Source organism: Chaetomium strumarium (assembly GCF_033439665.1).
Source record: "Chaetomium strumarium strain CBS 333.67 chromosome Unknown B0T15scaffold_4, whole genome shotgun sequence".
NCBI lineage: Eukaryota > Fungi > Ascomycota > Sordariomycetes > Sordariales > Chaetomiaceae > Chaetomium > Chaetomium strumarium.
This window is the reverse complement of record NW_026944432.1, coordinates 1219405-1235449: the sequence shown is the minus strand read 5'-3', so window position 1 is coordinate 1235449 and position 16045 is coordinate 1219405. Positions and strand designations below refer to the sequence as shown.

Sequence of the window (16045 nt, the reverse complement as noted above, 5' to 3'; positions counted from 1 at the left end):
AATACAAGCAAGACTCAATTACGGGTCAGTATGCCCGAATCGGGTTTCCTTTTTTACTCTGCTGGTCTTGCCCTTGCCTGAAAAGACAAGGTGTGCGGCCACCGATGAATGCCTGCCTACCTAGGTAGGTACCTACGGCGTGTAGTATCATGACATCAGCTAAAAAACTTCTTGTAGGCAGCCTTTTCCTTGGCAAGTCTCGCCGCGGCTGCTTTCTTGACCGTTACAAGCTCCGCGTTGATGGCCGCATCTTCCGGCGCCAGCTTCTTCGCTTGCTCCAGACTCTCCAGAGCGGCATCCTCATCCTTCAAGCGTACCTGCGCGTAGCCGCGCCGATAGAGAGCCTTGGCTTTGTCCTTGTCCGAGATGCCCGAGACGGCAAGGGCATTGTCCGCAGCGCGGACAGTCTCATCCCACGCGCCGAGCTTGAGGTTCATCAACGCGGCATTGCTGTTCAAGCTGATTCGCAGAGCATCCATCTGTGTCTTGGTATCTGCCGGTTCCTTGTCCAGATCCGGGTCCTCGTTCAGGTATCGCAGTCCCTTCTGGTACTTGTCGAGGGCTACGCTGAGGTCGCCTGCCTTGAAAGCCTTGTTACCGAAGTCCTTGCAGTCCGTCGCAATCTTCAGGATCTGGGAAGCAGACAGGACCTCGTCCCCCGTCACTTGGTCCTCGGGGAAGTCTTCGTACTCGTCGCCATAAGCGTCAGGGGCTTTGGTATCGGCGGCAACGACCTCGGACGGCGACAGCTCGCCGCAGTCCGCAATCACGGCATCCTTGGTGGGCTTATCGCTCACGGTTCTAAGATTCTCAACCTGGCGGACGACAGACTTGCCACTGAGGACTTCTCCGAATACGACATGCTTGCCGTCGAGATGAGGGGTTGGGACCGTCGTGATGAAGAACTGAGAGCCATTGGTTCCTGCGACACGGCGCAAGGCTGGGTCAGCAAGCCAGCTAACTCATTGGAACGAGCAAGGACTGCATCTCGACTTACCTGGGCCAGCATTGGCCATCGACAGCAGGAAAGGGCGGTCGTGCTTCAATTCGAAGTTCTCGTCCTCGAATTTGGCGCCGTAAATAGATTCACCACCAGTGCCATTTCCAGCAGTGAAATCACCACCTTGAATCATGAACTCCTTGATGACCCGGTGGAAAATCGAGCCCTTATAGTGCAGGGGCTTGCCCCCCTTGCCCACGCCTTTCTCGCCAGTGCACAGAGCGCGGAAGTTTTCGGCTGTCTTGGGCACTACATCATTGTATAGCTCGAAAATGATCCGCCCAGCCGGTTTTCCACCAATCGTGATATCGAAGAATACGCGGCTGCGGGACTTCTTGTCCTCGTCGGTGGTCATGTTGAATGTTCGAATGGTGGGTGTAGTATCTTGCAATGGAGGACTGATCGGGAAAGGAGAACTTAAGATGCGTGTTAGTGCCTGGAACTAGCACAGGCCCGGGGACTCTTCAATGCGCGGAGGGCTGAGAAAGGCTGAAAGAAATAGAAGTCTAATGTGAGAGCACTCACTATTCCTAGGAATGGGAGCGGTGACAGGACGCAGCAGGATTACTGGTCTGGTACTTACTTGGGAGCTTTCAGTTGCAAGTTGCGCTTTGGATGTTTCCAGGTTGTTTGCTTGGTTGGTTCTGCGTTTTGTCGGTACCTGGCTTCTAGGCCAACGGCAAAGTGCTTCCTCCTTTATCTACACCCAGAACAGACACTGAAGGATATGTGCAAATGCAGCAGTAAATTGTGGTTTATTTACTGGCAACGATTCAGAACTGCTAAGCTCGCATGTGAGAGACAGGGAGGTTCGTGAAGCTTCGATGTGGTGGGGCAGCCAATCCGCTGAGGGGCATCGCAAGCGCAAGGTGTGAAGCTGCCATTAGCCGCGCCAAGCTGTACCTATTATGGAGGGCGGTGTAGGATGAAAGACTCCGGCGCACTGGCACACAAACTGAACCCAGTGCCCAGCAGGCAGATGGAACCTACAGTAACTTACCCAGGTAGGTACCGTATCTACACTATGTATGTATATACAATACAATACGATAACCTAGTACCTGGTAGGTACCTTACCAAAGGACCTAACCCAAAACATGCACTATAGGCTCCGGACGAATTCAGGAGCATTGTCATTGCTAAGGTACTGGCGTGTCACGTCCTTGCTGAGACCAGATGCACTACACCATTGGCGTTTCTTATCTTCCGGAAGGTCGAGTTTGCTATTCGCCTATTTTCGGCTTCTTCAGATTGTGATCCTGCTTTGGGTGCGCTGACAGCTCGAGGGTCACCTTTGCATTGTCAGCATAACCGAAACACACAATGCGATGGGGCGAGGCCTAACCGGTCCATCGTTGACCAATGCCACCTGCATCATTGCTTGAAATACTCCGTCCTTGACTTTGTCTACCTTGTAGCCGTCCTGCACTTTGCGGTAGAAATACTGATACAGCCTTCTGGCGTCTTCTCCGCCCATTGCGTTGTGGAAGTCGGGTTTGCTGCCTTTGTTGGTCGAGGCGAGAAGTGTAAACTGAGAAACTGTGAGCGACTGTTAGAGCCTGTATTAGGGGTTTGCTGTACCGGTTCAACCCTTCTCACCACATAGAACTTCGCCGTCGATATCCTGGACGTTCATCTTCCACTGATCCCGTCCTATTAGAGCTGGCTCGCGCCACTGGGCAATGATCTTCAACAATGGAAATCTCACCCGACCACCATTTGCATTGTCCCATAGCTTGAACTTCAACACCTTGGCTGCTAATAACTCAGCCTCCTTCTCGGTGTCCCCGGGCCCCACGGCCGCGAAAACAAGCACGCCTCTACCGATGGAAGAGACAAGCTCCCCTTCCACCGTAACCGAGGCTGAGAGAACCCGCTGGAGTATAGCTGGTTGTGGAATCAGTACAGACTCTCAACCTGATGTCCTCGGCATTCAGAGTTCAGAACTCACCTTTCATCTTGATTGAAACTTGGATCTTGTTGTGCTGCGCAGATGTCAAGGGAGCAATGCAGCAAGGTCCCGCTTGGCGTGATGCTTGATGTACGCTAAGCTAAGTACGTGTATGTAATGTACTACTAGGTACTATGTATGGTATGTACTAGTACTATACACCACAGTGCCTCACATCTCCTGAGCACTTAGAACACTAGAGTAGATGATTGGGAAGATACTAAAGGTATCCGAACAGGATTGTAGCATACACACTTACACACAGGCTTAGACAAGGTATATACGTACATTAAAGCCTTCATAGATGGTTGCCTTCCCGTCCTGTCAACTCAAAGCCTTCTTGAAGATTCAGAGCTCAGTTTTGTGGGCTCAGGCGGGGGTAAGAGCAATAGGCGGCACTTCACAGTGACATTAGCAAAATACCACTGTACCAGCGTCACGCGGCAACGGCCAACCGCGCCCCGAGATGTATTGTACCGACAACTTCTTTGAGTTGCGCCTCGCACACGCTTGCCCAGCTTGTTTCAGCAGCTGACATCTCAATCGACTATTGCCGTCTCAGACCGCAAAACGAGGCCACCGAACAGTCGCCCGCCTGTTTCGAGCGACCGAATTCGCCCTCATTTAGCAGCAGGTGCATCTCCTGCCTGGTGACGTGGTGCACCTAGATTTCCGATTTCGACGAACGAGGGCTAACGACGCCGCTTCCGTCCTTGCCCACAGTGCGCAATTGCGAAACCAGCTACCCACTGTCGGCTTCCACGACAAGCGAGTCCTACCGGGCGAATCGCCAGCACTAGGAGTTCATATCAGCCCTGGCTAGCGGGCCATCGCAGACGAGATGGCGGCGCGAAAACTCCAACAAGAAGTCGACAAGTGCTTCAAGAAGGTGGCGGAAGGCGTTGCCGAGTTTGAAGCCATCTATGAGAAGATCGAACAGTCGACGAACCAGGCGCAGAAGGAAAAGCTAGAAGATCAGCTCAAGCGTGAGATCAAGAAACTACAAAGACTGCGCGACCAGATCAAGACATGGGCCGCCAGCAATGACATCAAGGACAAAGCTCCTCTCCTGGAGCAGAGGCGGCTAATCGAGACGGTTTGTATTCCAAGTGGCGGCGTCTTGGGCTGGCCAGCAGACTTACCCGTCTTCTTAGCAAATGGAAAAGTTCAAGGCTGTCGAGAAAGCCATGAAAACCAAGGCGTATTCGAAGGAAGGACTTTCGGCGGCCGCTAAATTGGACCCCAAAGAGCAGGCCAAGATGGAGGCGAGCGAGTTCCTAAGTAGCATGGTCGACGAGCTGGAGCAGCAAATCGAGACCCTCGAGGCCGAGGGCGAATCAATACAGGCGACCATGAAGAAGGGGAAGGGCCATGCCGCCAAGGCAGACCGCATCGCCGAGATTGAGCGCATCATCGAACGACACAAGTGGCATCAGGGTAAACTAGAACTGATCCGGCGGTCACTCGAGAACGGGGGTGTCGAGGCCGACCAGGTCAACGAGCTGGAGGAGAACATCAAGTACTACGTGACCGACGGCATGAACGACGATTTTATGGAGGACGAGGGCATGTACGATGAGCTGAACCTACAAGATGAGGAAGATCAATACGGCATGAACATCGACAATGACAAGGGATCCTCGCAGGATACCCAGTCGATACAGGACGATGCCACTGCCGAGCCCGAGTCCAAGCCGGCGGCGGTTCTTTCCGGGAAGCAGCGCAGCGCGGTTGATACAGTGGCAGGGTCGGCCGCCCGGCGGCCGTCAGCGCAGCTCAAATCGCCCCTTCCTACACTCGCGACGGTGCACACCACCCCACTCCCGACCCTCAGCAGTGGCGCTTCAGGCAACGCCAACATGAAACCGGCAGCCGTGCCAACGAGGCTCGCGGGTGAGGGCTTGAAGTATGCCAGCGCGGCAGCGGCAGCGGCAGCCAGTGACAAGAACAGCGTTGGCATTGCTCCATTACCACCGCCGCCATCGACAACCCCAATAGTTGGTGGTGCTTCGTTAGCATCGGCGCAAGCGAAGACGAGCGCAGCAAACTCTCCAAGTGTTGCATCTATACAGCCGGTGTCGCAAGAGAAGACGTCCAGCACAACTGCTGCACCGGCAACCGGGCCAACAGTGGCTCCTCAGGCGAGCAGGACGACATCAAAGGGCAAATCCGTGGCGCATCCGACTGCATCGGATGCCGCCGAAAGCACAAGAGGTTTGTTCCATCCATTGACAAGAACACTACAGTCGAGGTACTAATGTTAGATGGTACAGCGGCACGTACAAATGGGACGGCACATGACATCAGGTCTGTAGAAGAGGCAGTGGAAGAAGAGGAGTCTATATACCACCTTCCTGCATCTCTGCAGGATCTGGTGGAATCCTACGAGGTCACCAGAAAGCGGCCCGCACTACTGAATAATTCCGCGACGCAGAGGATGCAGGCATCATCGGAGGCAAGCAAGCCCGGGATTTTGGATGCCGAGCCGCCGCGGAATTACCAGCCAGACGTGAAGTTCCATTCACATACGAGGTTCCCGCAAGAACCGCTGACTATCTTCGACGACCCTCGACTCTATACACGCATCGACCCGGATACGCTCTTCTATGTGTTCTACTACAAGCAGGGCACGTACCAACAGTACCTTGCCGCGAAGGCATTGAAGGACCAGAGCTGGAGGTTCCATAAGCAATACCAGACCTGGTTCCAAAGGCACGAGGAACCCAAGAACATAACGGAAGAATTCGAGCAGGGGACATATCGGTTCTTCGACTATGAAAGCACATGGTGAGTTCGGATCGTGTCGGTATCAGGGTATAGCCGGACCAAGATGGCTAACCTGAAGCAGGATGAACCGGAGAAAAGCGGACTTCAAGTTTGCGTACAAGTTCCTCGAAGACGAGGTCTAAGTCCACGGATACCTCGGCAGCGGAAATACCTTACGCCCTTAAATGGGAAACGTAAGGTGGAGTAGGGAAGAAGGCAGCTCATTAGGTAAGGTAGGCATGAAGTATGCTTGGGTGTTCTGTATGGGTAACCCTCCTGTCCTCTGGGGCGGGAGTCGACTGAGGTGGTTCATAAAATATGCGGCCGCGCTGTCCACTCTCATTCTGATGATCGAGAAGTCAAACCCCGCATTGCTTGTCGCAGCCGCCTTCTCGCAATTAGCCCTCCAAAACCTTGTGAGGTATGGAGCTCGTCACCATAGTTGTAGGTCCCTTTCAGCTCCCACGTTTGCCATGACGGGGGATTTGCCGAGAAGTGACCTGAGCTCGGGAGGTTGTCGCGCTAGCCGGGGCAGCTAGTGAGAGCCGCTGATGGTTCGCATTTTCCAGCGTCCCCATGGTCGAGACACGTTTTGAGTTGTACAAGTTGCCTCTTTGCCTCGTTTTGTTCGTGCTCCGGGTCTTGGTCCTTTTGGTTCGCTTCAAGTGAGGTGCGGGCTCGGGGGATACTCAGGAAACTGCAGTTGAGAGTTGAGACAGACGCAGCATGTCCCATCTGCGCTTCCAAACAAATGACTCACTCAGCACCTCACTGTCAGCCCGCGAATCTGCCTTGGGGACGACATCCTGGCCCAGTGTGGTAGTGATAGCTTGCAACTTCACCCCGGTGCCGGATCTGGAAACCGGGGGGACCATCGGTTGCAACTGGGGTTCGGCGGGAGCCGCCCTCCGATCGACCCACTCAGCAGCCCCGCTTTCCTCTTCCGTCCTGCGGTGTGGAAGGCGATGAGACTCACATTCACATTTCTGTGGGAGGTCCCCGGACGCCGTCTCGCTCGTTGAGGCGCAGCGAGGCGCAGCAACGACCTTCAGCACATCCGATTTACTTCATACTCTACCTTAACGCCCTTGATTTCAAGGCTACTACTAGTAAGCATCCGGGACCGGAACAGCATCCGGCGGTTGGGAGAATTACAGCGACGGATGCTGGAAGTTGAACAAGTGCGATAGTAAGTACGGTACACACATGCCTAACTTTGTTTGCACACCGAGAATTGTTAGACAGGTCAGCCAACCGTAGCTTGATGTAAGCGATTGGTGCTTCTGTAGCCCCCACCCGCGGATGGGCAGCTCACCAGTCTCTGGGGAAGATGCATCGTCCCGTCCTGCTCAGCCGCAGGGCAGCGGAGAGAAGGCTGGCGAGAGTTTTGACGGCGAGTTTTAAGCTCGTGTAACCGTTCCGTTTGCGGGGTCTTCTATCAAAGTTGTCAGATACCAAACACAGCTACGAGGCTGCAGATCCAAGGTGTCCTCCCCTCGGTGTTGTCACCCCTTTGGCCACTGCACTGACTCTAGGTTCCGTAGAGAACTTGGAAGTCGACCAGAAGGGTGCCAATACCCGATTCTTCCGAAACAGTGAGTCGACCCGATCTGTCTGCCAATGCGACTTCGAGGTCCTTACTACCTAGGACTTTGCAACCTGCTTACAGGGCATCCCAGCTAACGCGGTTGGCCTTCCTTCAATCATTGACGAGCCTTGTGATACACTGCCTGGGAGCTGATGTGCTGGTTGACCATGATGGCATGAGAATGTATAGGTAAGGTAGGTTATCTGCCAGGGTCCTTTCACCCTTCTCTGTGGAGCCCTTCATGTTATCTACCTACCTACCTACAGTACCTTACCTTAGGTATGGTAATTAGGGCTGCTATGAGTGCTGACGTCTGATTAACAGGTACTAGTATCTGATATCGTGGGTGCCCTGCCTGCCGAGGGACTTCCAAAAGGGCAAGCCGAGGACCATGAATCATGACTATCGATTGCCGGGCTGAACTAGAGATCGGAGCCTTTCATTGCTGCGTCTCAGAGTCCGTGCACTTGGTCTCGGTCCCTGCAGTCGCCTCTCATGAGTGTACCTACCTAACAGTGGAGGTGCCTGGTATGTGTGAGATGGCTTCCGTATCCTTTGCCCACCGAGGACGTAACAAGGCCGTTCTCCTCCAGGTTCCTTTCTTTCACCCACCTAAGGTAAGCTATCTTAACCTAAGCGGACGCTCCTGAGCCCCCCACCTCCCGGTACGTGCAAACAGCCTCTTGTTTCCTTTCGCGCTTTTGCCTTTCGTGGCCATCGGTGGTGGCTGTAGCAGCCAAGTCCGCGTCCTGCGCCCCATTAGCTACGACCCAAGCTGCGTATCAAGTGAAAGCGTGGCGGTTGCGAGTCGGAGAGGCTCCGGTCAAGACGTCCACTCGGTCTTCGCTGAGGTACAGCTTGGAGTAAGGATTTGCAGCATCAGGCTTTGGTCCGTCGTCTTGAAATGCTCATCTCCAACGGGCGTCGTCTGCTGCATGCGGCATATACTATCCAACCTGGCCACGTGCGCATGGCACCCTCCTTGCCGGACCTTCGTCCGCCTTACCTTGACGGTGTGCAAATGTGCTATACCGCCTCACTGCCTAGCATCCGACAGGGCTCCGATATGCTCTCCGAGGTGAGCCAGATATATGGTATGACTTGGAGTCGTCCGTCTGAGACTGTTGTTCGTTGGTGCATTCCCCCCCTTCTCACCCCGGGCAATCTCTCTCGGGTATTCTTATCTCTGCCTTGTCAGAACCACTTATTTACTAGTACCTACCTGCATACTATTCGGCGGCATTCTCGCTATTGCCCCCGCTGGACATCTAGCTCTTCCCGGCTGCGTTCACAGTGTGGCCTAGAGGCTAACCAAAGGAGGCCCCAACAGAACTTGCCATCTACATCCCTCAGCAGAACTAGAAAACAGCAGGGTTCATCGGGGACACCCGTCATGTCCTGGTATTCACATCACTCAGGGGCGGCCGTCGAGGTCTCCTCGTCCCAAGACGACCTCTGGGCTGGTCCGTCCAACATGGAGAGAAGCACATCTCAATCGACGAGTCGCACGGCCGACAGCAGTTATACAGCCACCTCGTACTCTTCGGGGTGTTACTCGACTGGCTACTCGTCGGCCGGTCCGTCGCCCATTACAGACGGCGTCCTTTTGGAGCACACACAAAGTGCATACCCAACCTCATATCCTGAAGCCCACGACACGGCCCACCTCCTTTCCGCGCTCGGTGCCCAATACCACCATGCGGGCCAACAACTCCCTCAGGAACTGCAGTTCTGCAGTCCCCTGCAGCACTTCGACGGGAGGATGGGCAGCATCGAAGACGCCGCAAGACAGGCCACCGAGATCGCGCGTTCTCTGATCGCCAATGAACGAGCGCTCGGTCCGTACGAGCTGGGAGTCGTCACATTCCAGGCAGTCGAGGAAGCTCGCCAGCGGCTCGAGAAGCAGGGTCTCGAGGCATCGCCCCGGGCTGCGGTGCAGAGGGTCGTCTACGAGCTGCTCCACCGTCAGTTGAACGACGCGGACGGCTGCTACACCGACGCGAACCTAGTCCTGGAGGAAGCGGCGTACCAGTTGCAAGTTCAGGTCCAAGGAGAAGAAGCACTCGACATCTGCTACCTTGCCATTGTGTCGGTTCTTGCAGAGCTGAGGGCGGACTTGGAAGCCGAGTGCTACGGGCCAAGCACAAGCACAAGCACAAACACAAGCATGAGCACAGCGGAAACGTCCAGTTTCCATCCCACAACGTCAGTCGCACGGTAAGTCTGACAAAAGCTGGTCGGGGATGTGCCAGAAAGGCCGCCATGGGCTGACAGAGTTCCGTTAGGCCGTCAGCACAAAAGGAGAGGTACCGATGTCGCCATCCGGGTTGTCGGGCGGGAGCCAGCCGGCCGGCTGACCTCGAGAGACACTATAAAGTCCGGCATGAGGAGGAGGACAAGAAGACGAAGTACTTCTGCGACTACAAGAGGTGCAGTCGTCACAAGACCCCTTTCTTTCGCCAGGACCACTTCCGGGACCACCTCAGGACCTATCACCAAGAAGACCTGCTGCGCAGGGGCAACAAGGGCGACAAGAAGTGGTGGGATTCCCGCGCCCCCCACGCGGTGAACGAAGGCTGGTGGCGCTGCGGTCGGTGCCTCGGACGAGTCCGCCAGGCCAAGCACGGCTTTGTCTGTCCCGGCTGTGGAAGTCCTTGCGAGAGCGAACGCCAGAGATACAGACTGGATGGCAAGGTCTGAATGCTGCAGCCTCTTGCGAAAGAAGAATGCTTTCCTTCTGTCAACTCGCTGCCCGTCATTATGGTTTGCTCGATCAAAAAAAGGGGTTCTTTCGTCCTTCCCTAGCTCATGTATGTGTTCCTTGCTTTGGGGCACCCAGTCGACTCTCCTTATTTTCTGGAAACCCAGCTTGTCGCTTTCTTGTGTGACGGCGACTTCGTCGAATTCCATTCCCTAGCTATACGAGAAATACGCCGAGCTCCAAGTGGAAGGAAATTCGGTATCTTGGTGTCTTGGGGAAGGCGTGCTTTAGGTTTTCCTTTCCGGTATATTGGGGTGTTTGGGAGGCGTTTCTTCCTGTGGCTTGCAGAAACACTCTCCGTTTTTTGACTGATGACTGACTATTGGGACTACTCGGTACGGGGAGGTCTGGAGTTTTGTTCGGTTTTCCAATTCTTTTTTTTTTGGCTTTTTCTTTTCCCACAAAGCCCTTGGCGTCCAGCTTCCCTGCTTGGATGCGGTAAGGGCTTTTGATCCACGTTTCGATGGGGTTTGTTGGCGACTCGCTGAAGTGGCCACCCTTCCCCATCTCCTGGGTTGGCGTCTCAAGCCAGCTTCGGCCCGAGGCCGTGTATTAACGTTGTACGTTCCCCTCCAGCATATGGTGGCGTTCAGGGATAGATGGGACTGAGAGTGGGATGGGACGCGGTGCTGCTGTAAGGTTTACACGGGAGCTTTGATATATTATCTCTAATGGGCGTCATAGAAGGGAATTTGTGGATAGGAGATGGCAGCCCAGGTCTCCAGGACTCCAGGTCTCATGCCGCCTCCAGGTCAACTTCAGTACGCATGGACATATCTATACCTCCTAGATAAGGGACCAGGAGAATTTGTGAGCTGCTTTGCGAGCAATTTTGGACCAGTGATGCATGTAAGTATGTACATACTGAGTGAGTGCCCGGCCAGCGTTTACCTCTGCAAAAAAAGGCGGTTCTGGTCGTTCGTCTTACACAGTGTGCAATACGGATGGAACCTAAGTGCCTCCCAGGTTCTTATATCCGGCGGTACTCCGTATCCGTTGCTTATCGCCGCCGGCTCGGCAACGGTACCCCGCAATCCTTGGACCTGCACAGCTCCCAGTCTCCGCTTTGAGGTTACTCAGTGGGGTAAGGTACAGTACTTCGGTCCGTTGCTCGATCTCCTCATGCCCCGATTTCGGGAAGAGTTTGCCTTTGCGTTGATGACTGACGGGGTGACGCCAACTCTTAAAAGAGTACTACACACGCTCAGACACATAGCACCGTGCGGGACGTCAATGACCGGATTGAATTTGCACCACACATTTCAGATTCTATCTGGGGAACCCGCATCTGGACACTTCGGATAATAAGTGGCTCAACTTGTATTGTACGTATATATATATCGGCCGGTTAATCACCATCCCTCCACTGACATTTCCCTCTTCTTCTAGCTTTCCCCCAAATACCCCGCTAAGCAAAGCCGGATTTTGTGTCACGATCAGATTCCGTACAGCGTTGGCAACGGCTGGCTTCGGGTTCTCCTACAGTGTGCTGTAGTCTCGATCTCTCGTTGCGGATCTCAATAATAAGTTCCTCTCTGCCGGATAGTTTGCCGCGGCCCACACAACACGCCCAATCAACAGTCGCTTCGAGCTGCCGTCGCTGCTCCTTCCCTCGGTTCTCATTCACCGGGCTTCAGGCGTCCCACTTGCCAACTGCAGCTCCGATAGCCCGACTGCTGCCCACGGCCGGCCCGACCCGGCGCGTCTCACCATCCGTCATCTTTCATATACTGCCGTGGTCCGCCTTTCCTCCTCCCTTCTTTCCCACTATGTCGTCAGTCGCAACCGCCGCCTTCCGTGCTCCTCTCCTTCGTGCGCCAGCCTGGGCTCGTGCCGCCGTCACTCCGGTTTCTTGCAGCTTCCGTGCGACACCTGCGTCGTCCTTGCCACGAGCCTCCACTCTCTTCGTCCACTACCAGCCCAGCCGGCGCACCATGGCCACCGACGCACCTGCCAAGATCAAGGTCAAGAACCCTGTCGTCGAGCTCGATGGCGACGAGATGACCCGCGTGATCTGGAAGGACATCAAGGAGAAGTTCATCTTTCCTTACCTGGATATCGACCTCAAGTACTACGACCTTGGCCTCGAGTACCGCGACGAGACGAACGACCAAGTCACCCTGGATGCCGCCGAGGCCATCAAGAAGTACTCGGTCGGCGTGAAGTGCGCGACCATCACCCCCGATGAGGCCCGTGTCAAGGAGTTCAACCTCAAGCAGAGTATGTGCCCGCCCCCCCCCCCCCCCCCCCGGCCCCTCCCTCCCCTCTTGCGCCGCCCGGTTCTAGCTGTGCCCCCTTCGGTCATTTCTTTTTGGCCGAAGAGTAAGTTCCATATGGCTAGGCTAACCTGCGAATTCGCGCCTGCGCTTGGCAGTGTGGCTCTCGCCGAATGGCACCATCCGCAATGCGCTCGGGGGCACTGTCTTCCGTGAGCCCATCGTGATTCCGCGCATCCCTCGCCTCGTGCCGGGGTGGAAGAAGCCGATTATCATCGGCCGCCACGCCTTCGGCGACCAGTACCGGGCGAAGGACTTGGTTGTCCCGGGCCCGGGCAAGCTCAGCATGGTCTACACCCCCACAGGCGGCGTGCCGCAAGAGATCGAGGTGTTCCAGTTCAAGAACGGCGGTGGTGTTTCGCAGACCCAGTACAATACCGATGAGAGCATCACCGGCTTTGCCCATGCCAGCTTCAAGCTTGCCCTGGACAAGAAGCTGCCCCTGTACATGAGTACGAAGAACACGATCCTTAAGAAGTACGACGGCCGCTTCAAGGACATTTTCCAGGAGCTGTACGATACCCAGTACAAGGCCGAGTTCGAGGCCAACGGCATTTGGTACGAGCACCGTCTGATCGACGACATGGTCGCTCAGATGATCAAGAGCAGCGGCGGTTACATTATGGCGCTGAAGAGTGGGTTTCTCGCTTTGCGCTGGCATTTCTTTTGGCCTGTTCGACATGGATAAGTACTGACCTGGCCGGCAGACTACGACGGCGACGTCCAGTCGGATATTGTCGCCCAGGGCTTCGGCTCCCTGGGCTTGATGACCTCGGTCCTCATCACCCCGGATGGCAAGACCTTCGAGTCTGAAGCCGCCCACGGCACCGTGACCCGCCACTACCGCGAACACCAGAAGGGCCGTGAGACCTCCACCAACCCCATTGCTTCCATCTTCGCCTGGACTCGTGGCTTGATCCAGCGTGGCAAGATGGACGGGACCCCGGAGGTTGTTGCCTTCGCCGAGAGCCTCGAACGGGCTTGCATTGACACGGTGGACATTGACGGCATCATGACCAAGGACTTGGCTCTTGCGTGTGGCAAGACCGCTCGTGAGGACTATGTCACCACAAGCGAGTACCTCAGCGCCGTCGAGAGGAGGCTGAAGCAGAGCTTGAAGGAGAAGCTCTAAGAAGGCTGATGACGCAGGCGAATGCTGGCCTGAGAAACTCGGGCCACTTCAAGCTTCAGTGCTGCATCGGAATGGAGATGATCATCTTCCGCGTTGACACCCGCAAACTGTCAGCCAGCCCTCTCAGGCGCTAGGCTCGCGTTTGGTTACACCTTGGAAGAGCAGTCAGTGGTTTGAATCGTTTAGATCCCGCATTGCATGTCGAGGGTCATTCTGGATGCGTCTCTCCTGCCGTGGGGTCATTTGCATAACGCACTGCTAGCGTACCATGTACATACATAGGGCGTTGCCGGCCGTGTGACAGACGAATTCCTGTATATAGACACTTTTCGGGGCAGTCAATGATACAATCCCAGGTTGGCTGTTCTCGTCACATATAACCTTCATACCCGGTACACCAAGCCTTATGCGACGACCAGCGGGCCCTACGCTGTACTGCCGCGAAAGGTTCATTAATATACGATGCTGAAGACCAATAACTCCATAACGATCCGGGCCGAATAACGCCGCCGCCACCGTCCTCATACTGAGCGATTTTGAAACAAAAACAAGTACCGCCAGCCGTTGTGTCGGCTTCAAAAATTGCGTAAAAGTCGGGTCATTGAATTGCCCGTAAAGCATGGCCGTGGTCCATCTTCTGAACGTGATCTTACCCGGTTTCCGAGCAGTCCGCTCGCTAGGGACGAGATGACACCTTCGAGCAATCAATCATCATTAGGCGCAGACCAGAGGGTAGGTCCGCTCTTCCGCGGGCCATTGGACGTCGGCGTCTTCTCCACACCCTCGCTCTTCCGCTTCTTCTTGTTTGGCCGACTAGAGCCGCCTTTGGGCCTGTAGCCCGGGTCATCATCCACGACTCTCTTCCTCTTCCCCTTCCCGCCGCCGCCACCACCCACAGTGCTAGGCGTCGCGGCAACTCCGCCGTAGCCGAACTCATCGTCCAGATCCTCAAAGCTCTCCGCCGCGGCCGCTGCGCGGGTATGTGCTGCGCTCGCCCTCTTGGCACGTGTAGAGCCTGTGCCGCGCGGGGCACGCTCGCCCTTGCCGCGACGTGCGGAACCGGGACCGTGGCCGTCGTCCCCATTCTCCTTGCCGGCATCCTTGTCGTGCTCGGCGTCTTGCAAAAAGGTCTTGGGAGCGTGCTTGCGCAGCCAGTTGTATACCGAGGTCGGGTTCCGTATGGCGAAGTCGCGCTGAGCGTCCTTCGGGTTCGCGCGGTCGGCGTGGGCAAGCGGGGCGAGAGTGGGCAGCAGCCCCGAGTCTTTTCTCCCACTGCCATTGGCGGCATCTTCATGTCCAAGATGTGTGTCTAGTTCCCAGATGTAGTTGTCGATGTCATCGGCAGTGAGGAAAGAAGGAGGGTGCGATTGGCCCTGGCCCGGATCGGCGGGAGAGTCTCGGCCGGCTTCGAGATCTGCGAGGAGTTCTGGGAAACGCTCGGGTGCGGAAGAGAATGTGAAATGTGGCACTTCCTCTAGGAGTCTCTTATAGGAAGTGGCCGGTGCCGGACCACCTTGCCGTGTAGTAGACGGCCGGTCGATGTCGAGAATGAGGGCGTCATCCTCGGAGGGCACGTCCAGGCTAAGGTCAATTTGCTTTTCGGGCGGGATCTGGGGCGAGTTGTTCACGTCCAGAAGAAGATCGAGTAACCGGCTGCAAGAAGTGTCAGCAACGCCATCATGTGCGGAGCAAAAGAATGACAAACGTGCTCTTTTTGTACCGCGAGCCTCCGGGCTGTGGCCAACGCTTTTTGCTCCAATCTATGAAGTTCCTCGCCTTCGTGCATCTTTTGGTCGAAAATGATACGCATCTTGCGATACTTCTTCTTCCACGACCGGTACGTGGGCTTGTCGTCTGGGATTCTTACATCGCCAGAATCGTCTTCAGCTTTAACTTTCATGTCGAGTCGGCTGCGCGGAGCGCCTTCCATGTAGCTGTTTCGTGTCTAGAGTATGAACCTTCGATGGGCTTTTGGTTCGAATGTTGTGGGGAATTGAGGATGGGGATTAGAATCAATTTGCAGCGGCGTTTGGATCTGGAGTGTTGGCAGGTCCGTGCTGGTTCATGATGTGTTGGGGTTGGAAGGCTGAGGCGTTGATTACCCGACATCCCTCCATCGTGCTGGATGGCGCGTTTGAACTCGATCCCCTGTTCCGCAAGGGAGTTGCCTAGGTTTCCGAACGGTTATTACCGTAACCTTTACGGCGGCTGTAAGTATATTACGACGGATACATCGTATGAATACGGAACCGATCGAATTTACCGCCGTTGTGCCCGTAACGATAGCCACGAAGAATGGCGTATCCGTATTTCAAACGAATACCTCTCCATTGCTTTGTTCTAATTGTACAGTACATATATGTTTGCTAGATTCTTGTGGTTGCTTTGCACACTCCTGTCATAGGAGTAGAGATGTTTTTCCATGCCTTCCCCTAGATATTCTTCTCGCTTACGCATACCGCTGGCGTATTAACTGAAATGCCAAGGATTGCTTGGCTGGGTTACAGTGGTCAGGGATCGATATTACACTGTAATGACAGCTCGCAATTGAAAGTTTCCGCAGTCTGTGAA

The 16045-nt window shown here is 55.1% G+C and overlaps 6 protein-coding genes across 6 annotated transcripts; 3 read left to right on the top strand and 3 right to left on the bottom strand.

Annotated features, from left to right (window-relative positions):
• Window positions 1-15: 15 nt before the first annotated feature.
• On the bottom strand, window positions 16-1606 carry B0T15DRAFT_532137 (cyclophilin-like domain-containing protein). The gene is made up of 2 exons (XM_062869293.1): window positions 998-1606; window positions 16-922 (listed from the first exon to the last, which is right to left on the bottom strand). The coding sequence occupies exons 1-2, from the start codon at window positions 1353-1355 to the stop codon at window positions 156-158; spliced, it is 1125 nt and encodes a 374-aa protein (XP_062721165.1). The 5' UTR covers window positions 1356-1606; the 3' UTR covers window positions 16-155.
• A 559-nt stretch (window positions 1607-2165) lies between these two features.
• B0T15DRAFT_195589 (D-Tyr tRNAtyr deacylase-like domain-containing protein) lies at window positions 2166-3288 on the bottom strand. The gene is made up of 4 exons (XM_062862505.1): window positions 2952-3288; window positions 2600-2887; window positions 2346-2539; window positions 2166-2292 (listed from the first exon to the last, which is right to left on the bottom strand). The coding sequence occupies exons 1-4, from the start codon at window positions 2956-2958 to the stop codon at window positions 2224-2226; spliced, it is 558 nt and encodes a 185-aa protein (XP_062721164.1). The 5' UTR covers window positions 2959-3288; the 3' UTR covers window positions 2166-2223.
• A 504-nt stretch (window positions 3289-3792) lies between these two features.
• Window positions 3793-5860, top strand: B0T15DRAFT_397398 (Not1 N-terminal domain, CCR4-Not complex component-domain-containing protein; the record flags this gene model as incomplete). The annotated part of the gene is made up of 4 exons (XM_062864895.1): window positions 3793-4047; window positions 4106-5165; window positions 5225-5738; window positions 5800-5860. The coding sequence occupies 4 exons, from the start codon at window positions 3793-3795 to the stop codon at window positions 5858-5860; spliced, it is 1890 nt and encodes a 629-aa protein (XP_062721163.1).
• Window positions 5861-8698: 2838 nt separating this feature from the next.
• B0T15DRAFT_511304 (uncharacterized protein) lies at window positions 8699-10005 on the top strand (the record flags this gene model as incomplete). The annotated part of the gene is made up of 2 exons (XM_062867903.1): window positions 8699-9522; window positions 9591-10005. The coding sequence occupies 2 exons, from the start codon at window positions 8699-8701 to the stop codon at window positions 10003-10005; spliced, it is 1239 nt and encodes a 412-aa protein (XP_062721162.1).
• A 1630-nt stretch (window positions 10006-11635) lies between these two features.
• On the top strand, window positions 11636-13812 carry B0T15DRAFT_195326 (uncharacterized protein). The gene is made up of 3 exons (XM_062862504.1): window positions 11636-12286; window positions 12441-12977; window positions 13050-13812. Exons 1-3 carry the CDS (start codon window positions 11836-11838, stop codon window positions 13472-13474), a joined length of 1413 nt encoding a protein of 470 aa, XP_062721161.1. The 5' UTR covers window positions 11636-11835; the 3' UTR covers window positions 13475-13812.
• Window positions 13813-14178: 366 nt separating this feature from the next.
• B0T15DRAFT_485008 (IEC3 subunit of the Ino80 complex, chromatin re-modelling-domain-containing protein) lies at window positions 14179-15374 on the bottom strand (the record flags this gene model as incomplete). The annotated part of the gene is made up of 2 exons (XM_062866267.1): window positions 14179-15127; window positions 15184-15374. The coding sequence occupies 2 exons, from the start codon at window positions 15372-15374 to the stop codon at window positions 14179-14181; spliced, it is 1140 nt and encodes a 379-aa protein (XP_062721160.1).
• Between the last annotated feature and the right edge of the window lie 671 nt (window positions 15375-16045).